Source organism: Hyperoodon ampullatus, assembly GCF_949752795.1.
Source record: "Hyperoodon ampullatus genome assembly, chromosome: 16".
Lineage (NCBI taxonomy): Eukaryota > Metazoa > Chordata > Mammalia > Artiodactyla > Ziphiidae > Hyperoodon > Hyperoodon ampullatus.
In genome coordinates this window covers 11,466,799-11,488,505 of record NC_136929.1, presented here as the reverse complement: position 1 = coordinate 11,488,505, position 21,707 = coordinate 11,466,799, and the positions used below count along the sequence as shown (strand labels likewise).

The 21,707-nt window shown below is 38.2% G+C and overlaps 1 protein-coding gene across 1 annotated transcript in view; it reads left to right on the top strand.

The window, feature by feature from the left end:
* Positions 1-21,707, top strand: part of TM9SF2 (transmembrane 9 superfamily member 2) — a 45,049-nt gene that overhangs the window by 12,421 nt on the left and 10,921 nt on the right. Inside the window, exons 3-12 of the mRNA XM_079721612.1 lie at positions 773-903; positions 3,115-3,244; positions 5,616-5,740; positions 6,636-6,747; positions 7,811-7,890; positions 8,718-8,826; positions 12,847-12,979; positions 15,281-15,400; positions 18,168-18,225; positions 21,194-21,353. Of these exons, the coding sequence (XP_079577738.1) occupies positions 773-903; positions 3,115-3,244; positions 5,616-5,740; positions 6,636-6,747; positions 7,811-7,890; positions 8,718-8,826; positions 12,847-12,979; positions 15,281-15,400; positions 18,168-18,225; positions 21,194-21,353 (1,158 nt within the window). The remainder of the gene's footprint in view (positions 1-772; positions 904-3,114; positions 3,245-5,615; positions 5,741-6,635; positions 6,748-7,810; positions 7,891-8,717; positions 8,827-12,846; positions 12,980-15,280; positions 15,401-18,167; positions 18,226-21,193; positions 21,354-21,707) is intronic.

Here is a 21,707-nt window from a genome sequence, read left to right as displayed (position 1 = left end):
CCGCGGAGCGGCTGGGCCCGTGAGCCACGGCCACTGAGCCTGCGCGTCTGGAGCCTACGCTCCGCAACGGGAGAGGCCACAACAGTGAGAGGCCCGCGTACCGCAAAAAAAAAAAAAAAAAAAAAGAGTATGTACCTTTTAAAATAACAGTGGAATTTTTGTACACATTATTCTGCAAATTGATCACTTTGTTTAAGAAAATATGGGCATTTTTCCATGTAAAGCACATCTGTAGATCGATATCTACCTCATTCTTTTTGTAATTGTATAGCATTCCATCACATGAATGAACTGTAGTTCTTCCCCCATAACACTTTAACCACTCTACCTTCTGAATGATTAAAATGACTGGTTATTAGTTAGTGCACCAACTCATTGTTCTCATTATAGAGAACAGTCAGTTAATTAACAGTAGTTAATTTTCATATCTAAATTGATAAATACTTTTAATTCTTATTTGGGACTTTAGAATGTAATTTGAGGATCTTCTTGGCTTACTCTGTCAATAACGTTAAGCTACTTATTGATTCTTGAGACTGACTGATTTTTTTTTTTAATAAATTTATTTACTTACTGATGTTTGGCTGCTTTGGGTCTTCATTGCTGCACACAGGCTTTCTCTAGTTGCGGCAAGCAGGAGCTACCCTTCGCTGCAGTGCGCAGGCTTCCCATTGCAGTGGCTTTTTTCTTGTTGCTGAGCATGGGCTCTAGGTACACAGGCTTCCGTAGTTGTGGCTCACGGGCTTAGTTGCTCCGCGGCATGTGGGATCTTCCCGGACCAGGGCTCGAACCTGTGTCCCCTGCATTGACAGGCAGATTCTTAACCATTGCACCACCAGGGAAGTCCCCTGACAAATGTTTTGATACCAGCAGCAGACACTTGAATTCCCTCTACTCTGCAAGGTTTGTGATTATACTTTTTGCCTAAGTTTCCAAGTCTTTGTGACATTTTATTTATAAAAGTGTAATTTATTTAACTAGTTATCAAAGTACTTAAATTTTTTCAGTACCATAAAACCTCCAGACTCTGGCTTATTGGACAGAGAGGGGTCTTTGAAGATATTTTAGTCTGGTGAATGCCAATCTTGGATCCCAGTAGGCTGACAAAGGGGAATGATGTGCTATTTTCAAAAATTCAAAACCCCAATTAGATAGTGTAAATTAACTTATGTTAAAACTAGGTAGAGGGCTTCCCTGGTGGCGCAGTGGTTGAGAGTCCGCCTGCCAATGCAGGGGACACGGGTTCGTGCCCCGGTCCAGGAGGATCCCACACGCCGCGGAGTGGCTGGGCCCGTGAGCCATGGCCGCTGAGCCTGCGCGTCCAGAGCCTGTGCTCCGCAACGGGAGAGGCCACAACAGTGAGAGGCCCGCGTAATGCAAATAAACAAACAAACAAAAAAACTATGAAGAATAACCTAAATACCAAGTTTCTTTGCTTTTGGCTGCACTTTTTTTTTTCTGAGTGTATTGTGGCAACATGGGTTATTCCATTCTGATCAGAAACTCTAGAAATTAATTTATTGGGAAAATTGAGTTATTAATAAATGAAGCTTGACTGCTAGAAGTGTTTCAGATGGAGCCCATAAGGGTAGAGGGAAATAATGGAAGGCAGTCCTTAATGGTAAAAAATTGGGGCCAGTCATTCGACCTTTAACCTTTTGAGTCCTCTTCTTATACTCTTTCACTATATCAGATTGAAAATAGAATTTTAAAATATTTTTGGTGTTGTGAATTTCAGTAGCTACTACTTCCCAACTTAGCAAGGCAGTAATTGAAAATTATATTCTTTAAGTTTTCTTACATTTATTTCCAAGGGTTTGTTGGGGTTTTTTTGTTTCCAGCCAGGCAAAGGTTATGTCAAGGCATTATATAAATGATACATTTAGGATGTTCACCTTTAAAAAAAAACCTAAATTGCCCCTTAATTCTCATTTTGTAACTAGCACTATAATTTTATGTAGTACTCTCTCTGATACAATAGTGTAAAGATATTAAAATTAATATATTGCTAGTATATATTCATTGACTGAACTTCATTGTCTATCTAAAAAATTAAAGCAATTAACTGATTCTTGAGTCCTCAAAAAAATCTGAATTATTTATATTATATAACATGGTTTTCATGCTTCTGATATTTTAGTCTTTTCATGGGAACTACTAGCCTGCTGGCTATAATAATAAGCAACTTAATAGCATAAGTGATTCTAAAATTTAGTATATTGGGTACTATTAAATAGCATTTAAGTGTGACGAGACTTGTTTTATTAGGTCATTAACGTACACCCTGGGTGAATATAGAATCATAATTTTACTTCCTAAGGCATACATTAATTCACGAGTAAAACATGCCCTGGAGTGTTGTCTTATGACTGAAATACAGCTAGTATATTTTTAGTAATTTTTAAAATTTGTATCCTGTGATGTGTTTTGGGCATAGGAGACCCCATGCTTGCACTTTAATTTAATTATACAGGACTACAAAATTTTATTCTTTACTTTTATCCTTTTTTTAAAAAAAGTTTTTTCACTATAGAACTTGAAAGGTTTATTTCTCTAACTTTATAGCAGCATTTCTTTTAGACATAAGTTGGATTTACACGGTTTTAATAGATGATACTATTATTTTCAGTTTTTCGCATGGCCCTTAAGTTGAATATTTCCCTATATCTTGCAGTTATATTCTTCTCCTTTTTATTGAATTACCTGAGTAATAAAAGACATTTGTTTCTATACTATTCCATAAACTGTTCCCAAGGAACTAAATATATTGCTTTGCACCTATTTAGAGCTTTTGAGTGTTCACTGAGGGTAAATTATATTTAGGTGTCTAGATAATGGTATTGTTATATTTAGCGATCGCAGTAAATTAATTTATTTAATTTACTCCCTTTCAAAGAAGGTGTAGAGATTTTTTTTCCCACTACAGTGTGTCAGATATTGGCACAATACTATTACTTATGAAGTACCACATTTTATCAAAATTCTTTGATTGTAGTTTTGACACCTTAAGGCATTTTTAGACATTTAAATTTTACAAAGTATTGACACAGATTTGGGAAGTAATTCTTAGTCATGTTTGGTGGTTTCTAACTTGACTTTTATTTCTGTGCGTAGGATTGTGGATAATATGCCGGTAACATGGTGTTATGATGTTGAAGATGGTCAGAGGTTCTGTAATCCTGGATTTCCTATTGGCTGTTACATTACAGATAAAGGCCATGCAAAAGATGCCTGTGTTATTAACGTAAGTTTGTGATAAACTAACTCTATGCTATTTTTTAAAATATGGCTTTTTGGTAGAAGGAGTCAATCTTTATCTTTACAAAAATTGTTATATTCATCGAATGAGTGCAATTCAGATGTTCTGAAGGACAACTACTCGGTCCTTTTTTTATTTTTTTGGCTGTAACGTGCAGGTTGCAGAATCATAGCTCCCCGACCAGGGATTGAACCCAGGCTGCTGCAATGAAAACGCTGAGTCCTAACCACTGGACCACCAGGGAATTCCCATACCTAGTCTTTAAATTTAAGCCAGATTAACAGTTTATAACTCTAGAACTAAAAAAATTCAGATTCAGTTCAACATTTACTGGCAGTGTCTCTTATATGCTAAACACTATGATATGGGCTAGGACTTTGTATGTTCTGACTCTGTTAAAAGTTAAATTCATAAATCTTACATATTAAAAAAAAAGTTCATGGTTGACTGCCAAAAAGACCTCGTAATAAGTCCATGAAACTTGTATTGCGAATTTAAGTCCATAGAATATTGTATTGTAAAAGTTTGGTATTATACCTTTTTTAAAAGGTATCAATCTTTGAGGCCATTCTTTTACAATTTAAAAAATAAAATAATAGGGCTTCCCTGGTGGCGCAATGGTTGAGAATCTGCCTGCCGATGCAGGGGATATGAGTTCGTGCCCCGGTCCGGGAAGATCCCACGTGCCGCGGAGCGGCTAGGCTCGTGAGCCATGGCCGCTGAGCCTGCGTGTCCGGAGCTTGTGCTCCGCAGTGGGAGAGGCCACAACAGTGAGAGGCCTGCGTACCACAAAAAAATAAAAATAAAAAATAAAAATAAAATAAAATAATGAAGACATTAATTTAGAAAGTAATCAAAATTATTGGGGATATATATTAAATTTTGTATAATGAAGTCAACCTGATTTAATCTCTTAATGAATATGACCTGGTAGTAGAAGTTAGCATGAGCTCGATCATGAAACTGGTTATTTGGTTAATGCTTTTGTGAGAGTTGACCAAGGACTCTTGAATAATTTAGGTTATTGGTTTATTCTGAAGTTTTAAACTTTCATGAAGGAAAAGTGTTAAAATGTGTAACATTTAGCATGCTCATATAATATTTAAAATTTTACTTTTTTTATTTTCTAAGGGAAAAGCTAGACAATAAGAGATGTCTTGTCAGGCACTTTTAAAGTTTTATGTAAAAATTAAAACATTAAAGAAGTGTAATTTGTACCTCTGCCAGTTAGTTTTGGCTTATAAAGAGTTTAAGCTTATGGAGGCATAACTCTCCCAGACTTCAGACATAACGGTCAGAATGGCCATCATCAAAAAGTCTACAAATAATAAATGCTGGAGAGGGTGTGGAGAAAAGAGAACCCTCCTACACTGTTGCTGGGAATGTAAGTTGGTGCAGCCACTATGGAAGACAGTATGGAAGTTCCTTAAGAAACTAAAAATAGAGTTACCATATGATCCAGCAATCCCACTCCTGGGCGTGTATCTGGAAAAGATAAAAACACTAATTCAAAAAGATCCATGCACCCCAGTATTCATAGCAGCACTATTTATAATAGCCAAGACATGGAAGCAACCTAAATGTCCATCAGCAGATGAGTGGATAAAGAAGATGTGGCGTATACACACACACACAATGGAATATTACTCGGCCATAGAAAGGAATGAGATAATGCCTCTTGCGGCAACATGGTTGGACCTAGAGATGATCATACTAAGTGAAGTGCATCAGACAGAGAAAGACAAATATATATCACTTATATGTGGAATCTAAAAAAATGATACAAATGAACTTATAAAATAGAAACAGATTCACAGCCATAGAAAACAAACTTATGGTTACCAAAGGGGAAGGGGAGGAGGGATAAATTAGGAGTTTTGGATTAGTTGCTACAAACTACTATAAATAAAATATAATAAACAAGGTTGTACTCTGTAGCACAGGGAACTGTATTCAGTATCTTGTAATAACCTACAGTGGAAAAGAATATATATATAACTGAATCACTTTGCTGTACGCAAGGAACTAGCACAACATTGTATTTCAATTAAAAACTATACTTCAGGGGCTTCCCTGGTGGCACAGTGGTTGAGAGTCCGCCTGCCGATGCAGGGGACACGGGTTCGTGCCCTGGTCCGGGAAGATCCCACATGCCGCGGAGCGGCTGGGCCCGTGAGCCATGGCCGCTGAGCCTGCGCGTCCGGAGCCTGTGCTCCACAACGGGAGAGGCGTGGGGAAGGATTAAAATTCTGTCCAAGTTCAGATTTTCTTATTTGTTTTGGCTCATTTTAAAATTTTATGTTTCGACTCTTTTATAGCCAGTTTTCTACCACTAACTTTAAGTTCTGCTCCACAGTCGGAATTCCATGAAAGAGATACATTTTACATCTTTAACCATGTTGACATCAAAATATACTACCATGTTGTTGAAACTGGATCCATGGGAGCAAGATTAGTGGCTGCTAAACTTGAACCAAAAAGGTAATTATACAATAGATAAAAATAAATAACTGTAAGTGAAATTTAGACCCAAAGAATAAATATTTGGGGACCAATTAACTTTTTCCTTAATCAGTATTCTGGCATATAATTTGGTATTTTAATTGATTTTACTAAAACTCCCTTTAGCATGATTTGTTATTGAGTTATGGATTGCCCAGAGAAGCCATACAAATACTTATTTTCCTGTCATGGTAAGTAGCCAAGGTGCATTTTTGTTTTGTTTTTCAGTCAATTTTTGACAGCTTTTCTATGGCAGCTTGGAATGGAGAACATAAGTGGTTAGGACCATGTTCCCTTTTACAGTGGAGAGCATTACTTCAGATATTTGCGGCTTTCAGAGGCCCAAATGAGCTGATAGTGTGTCATTTCGAAAGTCTCCATGCAGTGTTAGATGCCAGTATGTGATAAGTCATTGAAAGGGCATCTCTTCAAATTGTCAGCTTTTTTAGTGTGAAAGTACTCCTCAGTTATTTGTGAGATGCTTCTCTGATTGAGTATTTTCTTTCCATGACTCCCCACTCCCCCACCCAACTGATACAGCCATTTTCTTGTGCCACTAGTGGTAAAGCAATGCATGCCATAATAAGATGGCAGTTAATTTAAACTCCCTCAGTGTTTGTTTTGATTTCTTTAAAGATTATTTAATGCTCTTCAAGTAATGTTTTCCAAAGTTTCGTTCTTATTTTGAGTAACAATTTTGTACACTTATAACTAAGCCATTTATTTATATGAAGTAAGTATTTGTACTATTCAGTGTGATATGAATCACTTTTGACTATCAGCAGCATTGTGAAATACGTACAAAATCTCTAACCTTTACTCCATTTTAAAAAACTATTTTATCAGCATCTTGCCAAAATGTTTCTTCCCACAGCTTCAAGCACACCCATACAGATAAAACAGACTGCTCTGGACCCCCCATGGATATAAGTAACAAGGCTTCTGGGGAGATCAGAATTGCTTATACTTATTCTGTTAGCTTCCAGGTGAGTGTGATTTTTATCTTTAGTATAACTCAGAAATTGATTTTAAATTCATATTACTTAAACTAATTAAAAATATGATTAGCTTGTCAAATAGATAAGCTTTTAATGAGTTAATTTTTGGAAAAGTTTGTCAGTGCACCAGGCAACATAATTGCCCTCAGAACTAAGTCTTCGTTTAAATAAGAAGTATGGGGAACTGGAGAACTGAGCCTGATTAAAAGTGTTAAGCCATAAGAGATACAAACAAGGCAGAAGGTAGAAGTTAGGCATGAAGGGTGGTATGAAAGTGTCAAAGATACGCAACAAGCGTTTGGGCAAACAGCACCATTTTTAAAATCAGGATTTGAGTGTAAGCTTAAATGGAGAGTTTCCTGATGGTAGATAATCTATATAGGTCCTTAGGTAATTCAAGGGAGGGTTTTCTTAGGAGGAAAGTAAAAGTTCATTTTATGAGAATCTTGGGCAATATTCCACCTCTATTTTTAATAAACTGTCTTGGCAATCCAATATAGTTGTGACGTTTACTGTTCCTAAATAGTGTGTGGTTTTGCAAGCCTGGTGCAGTAAACTGTACATATTTCTTTCGAGGTATTAAGAGCTCAGTGTGGGTGACACCTGCCAGATGCTCAGGGTACCTAGGTTATGACTCTGGTCTGGTTAAATGTCTCATAGGTATAGATAGATAGCATCAAAGAGAATAAAGAATAAGCTATTCCACTCAATTTTCTGAAAATAATTAAATACTCTAAAGCTCTAAGTCTTGACATTTAAAATAAGCCTTTGCTAATTAAGATTTAAAGTAAGACTTTAAAAAAAATACAAGTAACTAGATACTTTTAGGAACTCTTATTTTTTATTTACTGCTTAATTTTATCCTAATTTTCCTGAGACTTGAGTAAATCTAGGTCCATAAGTCTCATGACTAACCCAAGTTATGATAATGAGGAATTGTATCTATTGACTGGAATGTTAAGCTGTGAATGGAAATTTTTGGATCCCTAATATGCTTCATTGGCAAATTCTTATTTAAAGAGTGTGTGTGTGTGTTTTTAAATCCCTCTAGGAAGATAAGAATATCAGATGGGCATCTAGATGGGACTACATTCTGGAATCTATGCCTCATACCCACATTCAGTGGTTTAGGTAAGAGTATAAAATTAATCTCCTTTATGCCCTGTCCTTATTTTATTCTCTGTCCCTTTGAACATCCCATTCACTCTGATTCTCCAGTTACTCGGAACGCTGGGCTTTTGAATTAGATAGACTTGGATTCAGTCCTGGCTTTCAGTCGCTGGTTGTGAGTCAGGCTAGATCACCCAGTTTCTCAGAGTCCATTTCTTTATCTAGAAATAGCCTGTCTTCATGGGACTATTCTGAGGATTGAAGGAGGTAATGAAACAGAGCATTTGAGCACCTTACCTGGCACAGAGGAGGGCTCAGTAGACAAGCCGCTGCAGCTGTTATGACTTTATTATTATTATTATTATTATTATTATTATTATTATTATTATTATTATCCTCTCAGCATGACTTAGAACTTTTATCTAGAGAGCTGTTCGTGGTGCCATCGCTCTCCTTTTCCTACTTTACTGACTAATCTTTTTTGATACTCATTAATTTACTGAGTAACTGTTTTTTAGTAGATTTCTTGAGGGTACAGACCAGTCCATTGTTGATCCTTGCAGCTTATGTTGCCCTAATTTGGGCACAGCAGTTATTAATGTTGACCATGGAGAAAAAAAATTCTAGTTCTCAACAGACCACAAAATTATGTTATGATAAGTACATACACTTATGTATCCACTAGAAGGCCGTGTAGCAGAACACAGTTCATTGAATTTGTTGGATTTTAGGTCAAGTTTTTAATTTGATTAATGCTGTTTTAATGTTACTCAATACATAGTTTTTAAAGAGTTTTGCTGTTCCGAAGATTAAGCTGTAGATTAATCCAAACATGCTTATTTCTGCAGCATCATGAATTCCTTGGTCATTGTCCTCTTCTTGTCTGGAATGGTGGCTATGATTATGCTACGGACGCTGCATAAAGATATTGCCAGATATAATCAGATGGATTCTACGGTGAGTGAAACATCTGAACTGTTCTTTGGTCTGCCAAGGATAGCCTTTATTTTTTCTTTGGAAAAAATTTAAATAATAGCTTTAGACAGAATCTGCTTTTAAAACATTCTTCTCAAAAGTTACCCTGAATTCACATTTTCAAATAAGAAAATGATCCTTAAGGATTGGTTTTCTCTAGAAATTTAGTGACCGCAGCTCTCAGAGCTGGACTGTTCACAGCCTCGTCTGCATCAGTGGAGGGTGCAGAAAGGGTGCAGGTGCACAGCTCCAGCTCTGCCCTCTTTTCACCTACGTGCCATCAGCTCTGTCAGAGTCTCTCTTTCCAGCAGACATTCCATTTGTGAAACAGCAAAGTTGAGTAGACTAGCTCCCAAGCAATTTTTATATGTGTGTATGTTTAATTTTTTAAAATTAATTTTAACTGAATTTTTATCATTTCAACCTTTTGGTGGATTCAAAGTGATTAACGCCTCAACTTCATTTATTTGCATTTTAAGTTGCACAATGTTTTACATTTTATACTTTTTAATTTTCTAGCAGCTCTCTAACAAACTTTCCACAAGAATCACTCCTTGTAATGAATACATAGAACTCAGATTTCCATTGTTTCCTCTTCCCTGGCTTCTTCGCTCCCCCCATCTCTCTGTCCTTTTCTAAGTAGAAAAAAGAACATATTAATGTTCAGAAGCTCTTTAGCACTTGTGCTCCACGGTTTCTTTTCCATGATTTTATTGATTGTATGCCTTATTAAATATTTGATTAAACTAATTTCACAATACTCTTCATAATTGACAATTCCAAATAATTGCTGAGTTAACGGAATTTTTTTTCTTTATTTGTACAGAGGTGGCCTTGGGGTACAGGCCAGGAAACCCTATTTCCAGTCTTGCTCCCATTCTTTCCCTCCTGCCAGCCTCTTACCATAGCCATCAGAGCGTATCTGTTCAGGGTCCTTTCACTGCCAGTGACAGCCCTCCAGTGACTCGCGCTGCACTCAGTGAAGCCGTAGTCTTTACAGTGGCCCATGAGGCTCTGCAGTCACTCTTGGAGCTCCGCTCCAGCCATGCTGGTTGCCTCGCTGTTCCTCGGACACCTCAGGCGCGTTCCCACTTCCAGGCCTCTACAGTTGCTTTCCTGTCTTCCTCGAGTGTTCGTCCCTCAGAGAGCTCCCTCACGTCCTGGTCTTCACTGAGATACGCTCTTCCCAGTGAGACCTTCCTCACCGGCCCATTAAAATTACATCCTCTCCACCCACGCCCCACATCCATACTTCTTATCCCCATCTACAGTACTATATATTGTACTTATTTTGTTTATTGTCTGCCTTTCCAATGAGAAGGTGTACTCATGAGAAGAGGAATTTTTCTGTTATACTCACTGTAGTATCTCTGGTGTTTTAAACAGTGCCAAGCATATAGTTGGTGATCAACAGATATTTGTTGAATGAATGAATAAACAAATTAGCCCTTGATGTACCAGTCTTGATTCATTGCTGGGCTTATGATAGGTTAAAAAAAAAAAAAAAAAAGGTATCCAAGGACTCCCCCAAATCCACCCCATCCCCCCAAATTGAGTGAGGCCAGAGCAGGAAGCAGTACAAGCATGAGAAGTTGAAGTTCTCCTTTGGGTCCGTGCTTATATCAAGTTTTTAACCAATTGGGACATAAAACCTTGGGTCATGGTGAGCCTCGATCTCCTGTGTATTAAGCCTGGATTCTTGAAGGGGGGCAAAATGGTTCTAGGTTAGTAAATGCCTTCTGATTCTCAGCAGAATCGAGTAGAAATACTCTGAAGGAAAGTCTCTCAAATTTGGATTTGGAGGATTCCCCCCATTTAAGGTCAATAAAGTATGATCTATTAATCAGAAATTCACAAAAATTTACAATAAGCAACAAATTTACACCAGGTCCCAAGATTTCAGATATTAAGATTATTAATTACAGAGTATAAGATATATGAAAAAGTAACAGCTACGATTTTCCAGCACAGATGAAAGATAAGAATCCATAGATAAAAGATACACAATATATCCAAAGTGGAATAAATAAAATGAAATCCACACCTAGATCAACTGGCCAAAACCACAGAACACCATAGAAAAGAGATCTTAGAATCAGCCAGAGGGGTAAAAGAGTGAACATCTGCAAAGGAAAAACAATTAAGTTGGCCATGAAAGCTCAAAACATAATATTTTTAAATTGGTAGTGACAGAAATTAACTACTTACATAGAATCATGTACTCAGAGATGCTGTCTTTCAAAAATGAAGATGAAATACCTTTTTCAGACTAACAAAACCAGTTGACCACAAATAGACCTTCACTTGAAGGAATGTCTGTAGAAATACTTTAGCAGTGAATCAGTCTGTCAGACCTGAAGGAATTACTATAGAAATACTTTAGTAGAAAATAAATAACAATCCTAAAGAGAGATTTAGGAGGATTGGTGAAGAAATTCCAAGTAAATATTTTCTATATATAATAATAATGAGTCTAAATTTGGAGGTTAACAAAAGTGTATCAACAAAGAAAAAATAGATTTGATGAATAGTTTTGGATAAGAGGGGTGGCCATCTAGAAAAAAAATAAGGTAGATTCCAACTTTATTGCTTATATTGAAATGATTAATGATCTAAATGAAAATGTGAAACTATAAAATACTAGAATGTTAGTTTTTAAATCTTGTCTACTGCTTGCAAAGATAGAAATTTGAGTGGGAATTTGGGGGAGGGATACAGATGTACCCTGGATGAAATGTTAAGTGAGGAGGCTGAAAAAATACCAGGGACCAAATTTTGAAGGACTTCTAAGCTGTGCATTCTGAAGGTCATTGAGAAGCTGTTGAAGAATATTAAACAGCAGTGACATGGCCAGATTCATGTTTTAGGAAAATCGCTTTGAACATTATGTGGAGAATCGTTTGGAGCCGGGCAAGATTGGAGGCACAGAGACCAGTCAGGAGACTGTTAGAGAGTTCCCAGAGATCGGGGGTGGTGGCAGGGAAGAAGTCGGGAAGGGGGCAGATAGATACGGAGGGTGTTCAGGAGGTGGGGTGGAATGCTGATCGACCAGTTGACTGTGGAGAGGGTGGAAGAGGGAGAGAAGCCAGTGAATGACCCCACGTTTCTGGTCTGAACCACCTGATTAGTTAAAAGGATCTTTCTGGTTCTGTATTGAGAATCAACTGAATGGAGACAAGAGCAGAAACAGAGACTAGTTTAGTGAATTCCATGAGAGCCAGGTGAGAAGGGATGGTTTGAACCAGGGGCTAGTGGTGGATCCTGTGGATATATTTTAGAGCTAGAACTGTAAGAATTGTTAAAGGATTGTATGTGAAGTGTGAAAAAAACAAAAGGAGGCATCAGGGATGACTCTAAGGTTTTGAGGATTGAGCAACTGGAAGGACAGAGCTTTTATCTACTGAGGGAGAGTGCAGGTAGAGCAGGTAGAGGCGGGGAGAGAGAATCAGTTCCACTGTGGATAATTCTGTTCAAGGTGTCCATTAAACAACCCAGTGGAGCTGTTGATTTAGGCAGGTGTGTATGTGTGTCTGGAGATAGGGGAGCAGTTTGGGCTGGTAACACAAGCTTATTAATATTTTCACAGCCAAGCGTACCGTACAAGCAAAGTAGCTATGAGACCTAATACCATTTGCTTGTTTTGAAGATTAGTAAGTGTAGGTTAAGAAGACTAATAGAGTATGACTTAAAATCGCCATCAAATTGGATCATAAAGCTTGACTTATTAGACTAGAACTAGGTTTCACATTATCTTTGTATTTCTTTTTAAAGTTTCTCAGTAACTATATTTATAGACCTTAACACACAACATTCCTTTCAAAATAATTCAAGAAAGCTATATAAAGCTCCATAAGTCAAGCTTTATACTTCAAAACTGAAATAAATATTAACATTTGTAAGGTTTTTTTAAAATTTCCATATCCGCATATTCAACACTGAACAAACTATCTAGTTTTCTTGGCGATACCACATGGCACTGAACCGATTTTATTCCCTTTTTAGGAGGATGCCCAGGAAGAATTTGGCTGGAAGCTAGTTCATGGTGATATATTCCGTCCTCCACGAAAAGGAATGCTGCTGTCAGTCTTCCTGGGATCAGGGACACAGATTTTAATTATGACTTTCGTGACTCTATGTAAGTGTTAAGTGAAAATTACAAAGTAGAAATTACTTTCTCTAAATAATTATTTGAAATCCAGTTTTTCTAAGTTGTAGCTAGGCCAGGTTGTTTCTGAGAGTCCTTTTGGTTCTCAGAATCTGTGTGCTTTGGCCATAAGTGACCTGGGGCAAGGTTAGCTGTGCCAGAAGTTGACTCTTCATGTCTCCCTCACAGCTGCATAGAGACCAGGCCTTTGTTGTGGGAGCACTGGAGCTGCAGATGACTAGATCCTCAAAGACCATCTGGGTCTGAGTCTGGGCGGCCTGGCAGCAGGGTCACACAGGTTGACTATCCTGTCACACCAGAGCGTAAGATTTCTTGGCTTCCACTGAGAGAGAAAGGAGAAGGGGATAGGACAGGAAGCTCTTTGTACACCTTTCCATCTTGGCAGGAGTTAGGAAGCAAGACCTCTTTCTTTCTCTAGCAAAATGTTCAGGAAAGACCTTCCTACGCAACAAGTCTCTCTTCCTCGTGCCACCTGAAAATCTTCAGAGATTTTATTAAGGTTTTGTCAATTAGGATAATCTTTTTCTTCTCTTTTTTAAAAAATAGAAACCCCTTAGAGGTATTCATCAGCTGCAGGAGTGGCTCTGAGACTATTCTCTGGAAATATATTAATGCCATGGTCTTTCAGTTTTCCTAGTTACAAGAGAAAAAAATGTTTATGAAAAGAATTTTCTGAATTATGCATTCGTTTCCCCGTGTTTCCTTTATTGTTGCGTGCTACTGATGAACAGTAACGCATGAATGTTACTAGAAGAATTCAGAAACCACTGACCTTTCAATAATTTCTTTAGCAAACATTTGTTCTTATGTTTGATTGCATATTAAATACCTAATACTATAATCATTTTCTACTAGCAAAATTGTTCTAAGTTTTTATGATGCAATTAACCACATAAGTGTTTGGGAAGAGAATTATCAGTGCCGGATGTCTGGCACCTGCATAAGTTTGGGGTTTACTGATTTGCACCTTTCGGCTCAGTTTGAAGACTAACTAGAACGTATTTATCCACTAACAACTTAGATAAGGAGATGCAGGTGTGATGGGTGAGGCTAGCATTTGTCAGTATACTACACTGAAGAGTGTACGTTGGGAAAACGAGTCATGAAAGAGGTTTGGACACAGGCGATTGCACGGAATCCCCAGAGAGCTGAGGTGGCGTTAGAGCAGAATGGATGCTTGAGGGTGAAATTCTGCTTTAAAATTTTATTGAGAGCTGCCTTCTGCCGCTCTCCGATCTTTGCTGGGGTCAGCTAGAAAGTGAACTTGTAAGGAAGGAACGTTTCAGAGAGCCTAGGTTAGAAAGTGATAGGGACTGTTTCCCTTTACTGCTCGAATATGGACTGTTTTGCTTCAGAACAATCCATTTCTCAGGCCTGGGAGGAACTGGGGGTGGGGGGTGCCCCTTAGCTGAAGTTCCAGTAGACCGTCTAAAGTTACCCTGTCTGGTTTCCTGTCATCGATTGTGAGTTTCTCCTCTTCAGTTGGTGCTGATCAGAGGGTGTGCAATGGTGTGTGCTTGGCTGTGTGTACCCAGGGGAAACACTGGGAACTTTGGTGCTCCTGGGATTAGAAAGCCACCTGCCTCTGTTCTTGGATTTCTTTCTGAGAAAACCATAACTTCTGACTTGCAGTTTAAAGCTAGGAATTGCTATAAATATAAGATAGTACTTCTTTACCTATTAGTTGGGAGGGTTATATAGGGAAGAACAAATAAAACGAACTAGCTGAATAAGGGTAGGAACCAGAATTTCCCAAGTCATTGACCAAGCCCTTCAGTAACTTGTGTTCACAAAGCCAACAGTACTATGAAATCTTTTTTCCCCTGTTTGGTTCTTTGATTAGATTCTGTCTTATCTCTTTATGTTTTAATGTTACAAGGTTTTTTTCACCCCAGAGGACTCAGTATTGTTTTTAAAAGGAACAAAAAGTGAGAATATTTTATAATGGGAATATTTTTTATTGATGTTAATTTTAAAAGCTGTACTTGAATCTCAGAAGAGCTGAAAGCACTCATGAGCATCCAGTGAGCCTCCGCTGATAACAGGAAAGGTGGGGTCTTATGGACCCTGACAGGAAACTTCCAAATTGGAGCTTGCTTTATGTGTGATCCTATAGATACAGTGCCTTAAATATTACTAAGTTTCAGTGTGGTTGCCTGGTAAGAGAGCGTATTTTCATGAAGTTGTATTTAGTTTATTGTTTAAAAAATGAGAGGGGTCTTCTGTCACTTCAAAGGAAACCGTAATAAAATTCATAACTTTATTTTTTAGTTTTTGCTTGCCTGGGATTTTTGTCACCTGCCAACAGAGGAGCACTGATGACTTGTGCTGTGGTCTTATGGGTGCTGCTGGGCACTCCTGCAGGCTATGTCGCTGCCAGATTCTATAAGTGTAAGTAAAAGCCACCTTGCTGGGTGTTCAGATCAGGAGTCTAACCTGCTACATTAGTTGTCTGAGCCTTTGTGTCTGGCAGTTGATGCTCTTTAAGCAATATGTGTTATAGGTGTGTATCCTTATTTAATGAAGCTTGTGAAGTGGGTGACTGTCCCTAGATTTGCTCGTTCAGACATGCTTAAACAGTGGGTTAAATAAATGTGGGTGCTGCTTATCCATCATCCCGTCTCTCCTTCCTAAGTTTTGACATCACAGGTTTGGCTGAACAACTTAGATTTGCTACGTTCACAGAAACATATTTAGACTAATAAAGGAAAAAGTATACGAGTATCACTGATTTATTCATTAAAACAAGTAGTATAGGGCTTCCCTGGTGGTGCAGTGGTTAAGAATCCGCCTGGTGGTGCAGTGGTTAAGAATCCGCCTGCCAGTGCAGGGGACACAGGTTCGAGCCCTGGTCCAGGAAGATCCCACATGCCGCGGAGCAGCTAAGCCCATGCGCCACAACTACTGACCCTGCACGCCTGGAGCCCATGCTCTGCAACAAGAGAAGCCACTGCAGTGAGAAGCCCGCTCACCGCAAGTAGAGGAAGCCTGCACGCAGCAATGAAGACCCAGTGCAGCCAAAAATAAATAAATAAAATAAATAAATTTTAAAAAACCAGTAGTATATACAGGAATACCTTATATGAGAGAGGTCATACTTACATCAATTTAATATTTATAAAAGTAAACTGTACTTAAAGTAAATTAAGATCTCACTGTTTTAAAGAGCCCTGAAGTGAGTTACTTTTGTAGCTTGATTTGTTGGATTCTCTTGTATTCTTGCTTTCCAGAAGTAAAATAAAGTTCAGTGAAGAAAAGAATCAGAGCCACAGAGTAAGGATGGGGATATGATTAGGAAAGCAGCTTTGCTGGGGTCAGTAAATGCCAGAGTTTGCCCTGCTTAGGAATCCTGTAGTCCTGTTGAGACGGTCCCATAGGTAATCTGTGAATTTAAACGCCAGGGAGATGCTGACGCAGGGCTAGGGTTGCCCACGGTCTTCTGTTAGGAATAAGGTTTAGGGACTAACCCTAAAACACAGTAGGGTTACATAGGTGGCCTGAAGGTGTGGTTGGCTAGACTCAACCCCAAATACAAATATTAGACTTTGCTAGATGCATAGTGTATGTGAAGTTCTATATTCATGTATGTGTGTGTGAGTGTGTTTAATTTCTGTGAATATCGTCAGAGTTCTTTTTTTCTTTCATTCTTTACTAACAGACATAGGATTAGGGTGGTCAGATGTATTTTAACGCATATGAGGTACGGTTGGACCCCTGCCTGCTCCCCCTTTCTCGCTGTTTCTGTGCACTGGGTTTCTTTGAGTTCCTCAGCCAGCCTGTGCACCTACCTTCCCACATGCAGTTCCCTCTACTTGAGTTCTGATCCGTACTCTCTGCCCGACAGACACACCTCCCCTTCATCGTCTCTCCGTCCTTCATTTCTCCTAGCCGCAGATTAAGTAGCATATTAATCAGGCAGAACATTCTGAGACACACTGTCACGTGGGCCTAGTCAAAAAATGCTTCATTTTATAGAAGCATTTTTAATGTTTCAAGAAATATATTAGGATTTTGAGTAGAGTTGTATTAAACCCAAAATTCATAATTTCACAATAGCCTATCAGTACTGCTGTGAATTCAAATCATATATATATACTTTGTTGTTTTCTTTTAGGGCAAGAGGTACTTAAACTTGCTTATACATTGTTAAGACTTTTTAAAAACATCAACGCGGTTTTCAGATCTCAGCCAGTTTTATCTCCACCTTGTAAACCAGGAGCAGAGGGGTATTTCTTTTTGTTTTACTTTAGAGACTGAAGTTTTGGTTTTGGTTTTGTTTTTGTTTTTTTTTGCGGTACGCGGGCCTCTCACCGTCGTGGCCTCTCCTGTCACGGAGCACAGGCTCTGGACGCGCAGGCTCAGCGGCCATGGCTCACGGGCCCAGCCGCTCCGCGGCATGTGGGATCTTCCCGGACCGGGTCACGAACCCGCGTCCCCTGCATCGGCAGGCAGACTCCCAACCACTGCGCCACCAGGGAAGCCCGAGACTTAAGTTTTTAACTGCTTTTTTAAAGTGGGGAAAAAAAATTAGAGAAGGGCAAAGGAGAGTAAAACGTCTGTAAGTAAATTTGTTCTGTCAGGTGGCCGTAACCCTTCTACTCTTCTTGGTCACCTGATCCTACACACTGATCTCCCCACCGCCACCCACGGCCTACCTGGAACTACAGTGCTGGAGGCATCCTGGAGACTCAGACCTACTATGGACATTGAAGTGTGTTGCATGTCAGGCTTGAGGGTTCCTAGTTTTATAACAAATTCTGAAACTGACCTCAAGATAAACGAGAATCTGCAGTGCACCCTTTTTCCATCTAGTCCCATTAATTAAAACTGGGTTAGAATTTAAGGGTTTGTTTTGTTTTGAAGGTAAAAAAAAGATTAGAAAAGGAAAACTGGTTTGGATGACTTTCCTTTGACACTAGATTTATTTTATGCTGAAACAGTCTTTAGAGCGGGACTTATCCAGGGCAGTCCTGTGATGTGCATCTCTGATTTGGATCATTTGATTAGGGAGTATTAGGACATTTGCTAGGGTCATTTTCTAGGAATAGGCACCCAGTGCTGTCTGTTAATTTGTCCAGTACCAGACCTGAGGTATGGATATTTGGTTTGCTTCGAAGAAAAGTCTCTATGTTAATGCCACTTTTGTTTTCTTCTACAGCCTTTGGAGGTGAGAAGTGGAAAACAAACGTTTTACTAACATCATTTCTTTGTCCTGGGTAAGTGAATTTTCAATAATAACTTGCTTGACATAGTCATATTTTAGTTCCCAGAATTTCTGTCCTGTGAGTCTAATCTTTTCTGTCTCTGTGTACCCAAGAAAATGAATGTAATTTTTAAATAGTGAATATTTAATAAACATTTGCAGAATGGCAACTACATGTCTTATCTGGAAAGGGTACCTTTAGACATGAGAAATTTTATATTCCTTTTCTTAAAAGTCTGTTTCTTAGTCTGGCATATTGTCATGTAAGGCTGCATATAAAGTTTTTGACCTAATCACAGAAATGAATCCTCACCTGAAGATCGTTCAGGCAGGCATACATTTTCGGATTTTTATCGTAAGTATAGCTACTTTTAAGCGTATTCCATTAATTAGATTAGAGTAACATATACCAAAAATGAAAAAAACAACCACCAACATAAAAAAAACAAAACATCTGTGGTGCTTTGGAAGATAGCTTCTGATATCAAGTATCTGATGTGTGTCTGGTCCTAGAAATAGAACCCAGTTTATCCCCTGCTCACAGATTAATGGAGGGCGAGAACTGGCCTCTGAACAATCAGCACTAATAAAGGAGGCCAAGGGTTAAATCTTGAAGCCAGGACTGTCCCATTTGCAGGCCAGAAATGAAAGAAGAGCTGGCATTTTTATACAGGATTGGGTTAAATAGTCTCAGATTTTCACCTCCATTGAAGATTCACACGCCTCTCAGCCATTCATGTTCTATTCAAATTCTTATGCTTTCCTCAAGCCATGTCCTTTGTCTTCTTTCCCTCTGCTGTCAGTTGAAAAAGTGCCCCTCCTTACCAAGACTGTCAGCCACAATTTCCTTTGGAATCTTGCCTTTCAAACATCCCCCCAATCTCTGACATAATCCATTTCTCTCTTTCTCTGTGTTCTGGTCACATGTTTCATCTCTTCCTACAAATATGCTTACGTTTCCCATATTCTAAAAAGAGCTTCCTGTAAGCATCTTCTCGTCTACTGTCTTTATTTCTTTTCAGTTTTCAACAAAATGCCTTGAAAAAATAGTCTATACTCCCTTACTCTGATTTTCTTAGCATATATTTACATTGTAAGCCCACATAATCTTTTTCCCACATCACTTTAGTGAACTTCTCTCTAAGGTTACCAAAGATGTTCCCATTTTCAAATCTAGAAACCATTTTCCGTGTCTTTACCTCTTTACATTGTGTAACACTGGAATACCTTTTCCTCGAAACTCCTTCCTTTTTGCCTTCACAGAAATTATCCTATGCTAGTTTTTTACATCTCTGATCAAACCTTCTCTGATTTATCGTCTTCATCCCACCCTTAAAAACAGGTGTTCACCAGGGGATGATGAGGTAAGTAGAGAGAAGAAGAGCCAAGCACCCACGTCCCCAGGGCAAAGGGAATTGGTGTTCGTCCAGGAAAAGGAGGACCATTTGATACTATGAAATCAGTTCATAAAATTCTTTTATAAATAAGCACCTGCATATAATTATTGCGGTAGGCACAGCAAAATGGCATTTGATAATATTAAAGATTGTTTCCAGATTTAAAAAGAATTTAATGGAGAGAGAAATGCTCCCTTCTATTAATAAAAATCTCATCTCTGATTCAAAACCAACATCATTTAATGATGAAACACCAGAGACATTTTCATAAATCACTTTTAAGGGCTTCAGTTATTTAAGTTCTAGTTACATTAAGACATGAAACAAAAAGAAAGGTGGAGATTGCATTATTATTTATTGGTGACATAATTTGTATACAGAGAACATAAATAAATTTGAGCTATTAACTTGTAGAATTAGTAAAAGAGTTTGGCAAAATGGCTAGATATCAGCTAATATTTCAAGATTATGAATACCACCAGTAGCAAGTGAAACATCTTAATGGTAGTGGTAGTTGTGTGGGGAAAAGACTGTATTCACAGGAGTATTAGCAACAGAAAAACTTTGCAGCACCTGAAGTAACTTCTCAAAATAGGGACAGTCCATATGACAAGTCTACAAAGCTTGTTAGAGATACATACAAATTCACCATGTTACCTGATGAGAAGACCAAGTATTGCAAAGGCATTTGGAGAGGTCCTGTGGCTGCCAGGATAGAGAACACAGAAGTAGACCATGTATACACAGAAGCATGCTAGACGTGGCATCACGAACCAGAGGAACAATGTAAAATGATGCTGGGACAATTGATTGTCCACATGAAGGGAGAAAAATTCTCTTCTTACCTCACACACATGAAATCAGTTCCAGGTGGATTAAAACCTAAATGTAACGGGTGTAACAATTAGACAAAAATTTAGAAGAGTATTTTTACGAGCTCGGGTTAGGAAAGGCTTTCTTAAGTTACACAAAAGGTAAAGGAAAAAATTGATCACTTTGATAACATTAAAAACAGAAGTGATTATAGTATTATTACAGCCATGTTTTAAAAATGTACTCATAGAAGAAAGACTGAAAGGGACAAAGTACACATATGTTTGGGTTCTTAAAAGTCATAAACTAGGAGAAAGGTATTTAACAAGGAGTTAGTTGCTGGAGTATATAAATAACTCACATACGTGACTTTGCAAAAGCCCTGCGACCCAAATGAAAAACGAACAGTGAATATAACCAGCAAGTCACCAAAGGTAAAACCTAGAAAGCCAACAAACACAAGGATGCTCAGCTGCAGTTGTCAGTAGGAAATGCAAATTAAAACAACAAAGTTAACAATTCCAAGCATGATGAAAATATGGAAAGAGGTAAATTTCATAAGCTGCTGGTAGGAGCTTAAGTCAGGCAAAACCAATCTGAAGAGCAATTTGGCAGTTTCTACTAAAGTTTTAAATTCACATACCCTATGACTCAGCAGTTCCACTTTCCTTGTGTATAACACAGAAATCGTGATATTAACTACATATGATTGCTACTATATCATTTTGCTTCCACCTCAGGTTTTACCCAAAAACCTATTGTGTCTTTCAGGATTGTGTTTGCTGACTTCTTTATAATGAATCTGATTCTCTGGGGAGAAGGATCTTCAGCATCTATCCCTTTTGGGACATTGGTTGCCATATTGGCTCTTTGGTTCTGCATATCTGTGCCTCTAACATTTATTGGTGCATACTTTGGTTTTAAGAAGAATGTAAGTTTATAGGTGTTAACTTATTCAAATGAATCTCAACTGTGGAAATTAGCATATGCCACCTTAAAAGACATAGGTATCTAAAAGATACAAACTAGTCCTGTGGGATCTGGATTTCATAGAAAATTGATGACTTCCTAGTTTGACTGCAGTCATTCTTAAAATAGTACTCAGAAGAGTGTGGTAGAGAGAGGCTATGGATGTAAACTTAGATTTCAAAGTTTTGTAAGTAAATGGAAGTGGAAACTAAATGGATTAATAGGAAATGAAATGCTAACTTAAACTAATGAAAAATTTGAATGTATTACATTAAAAATAAATTACTACTTTTTTTTAACCTAAAAAGTACATACA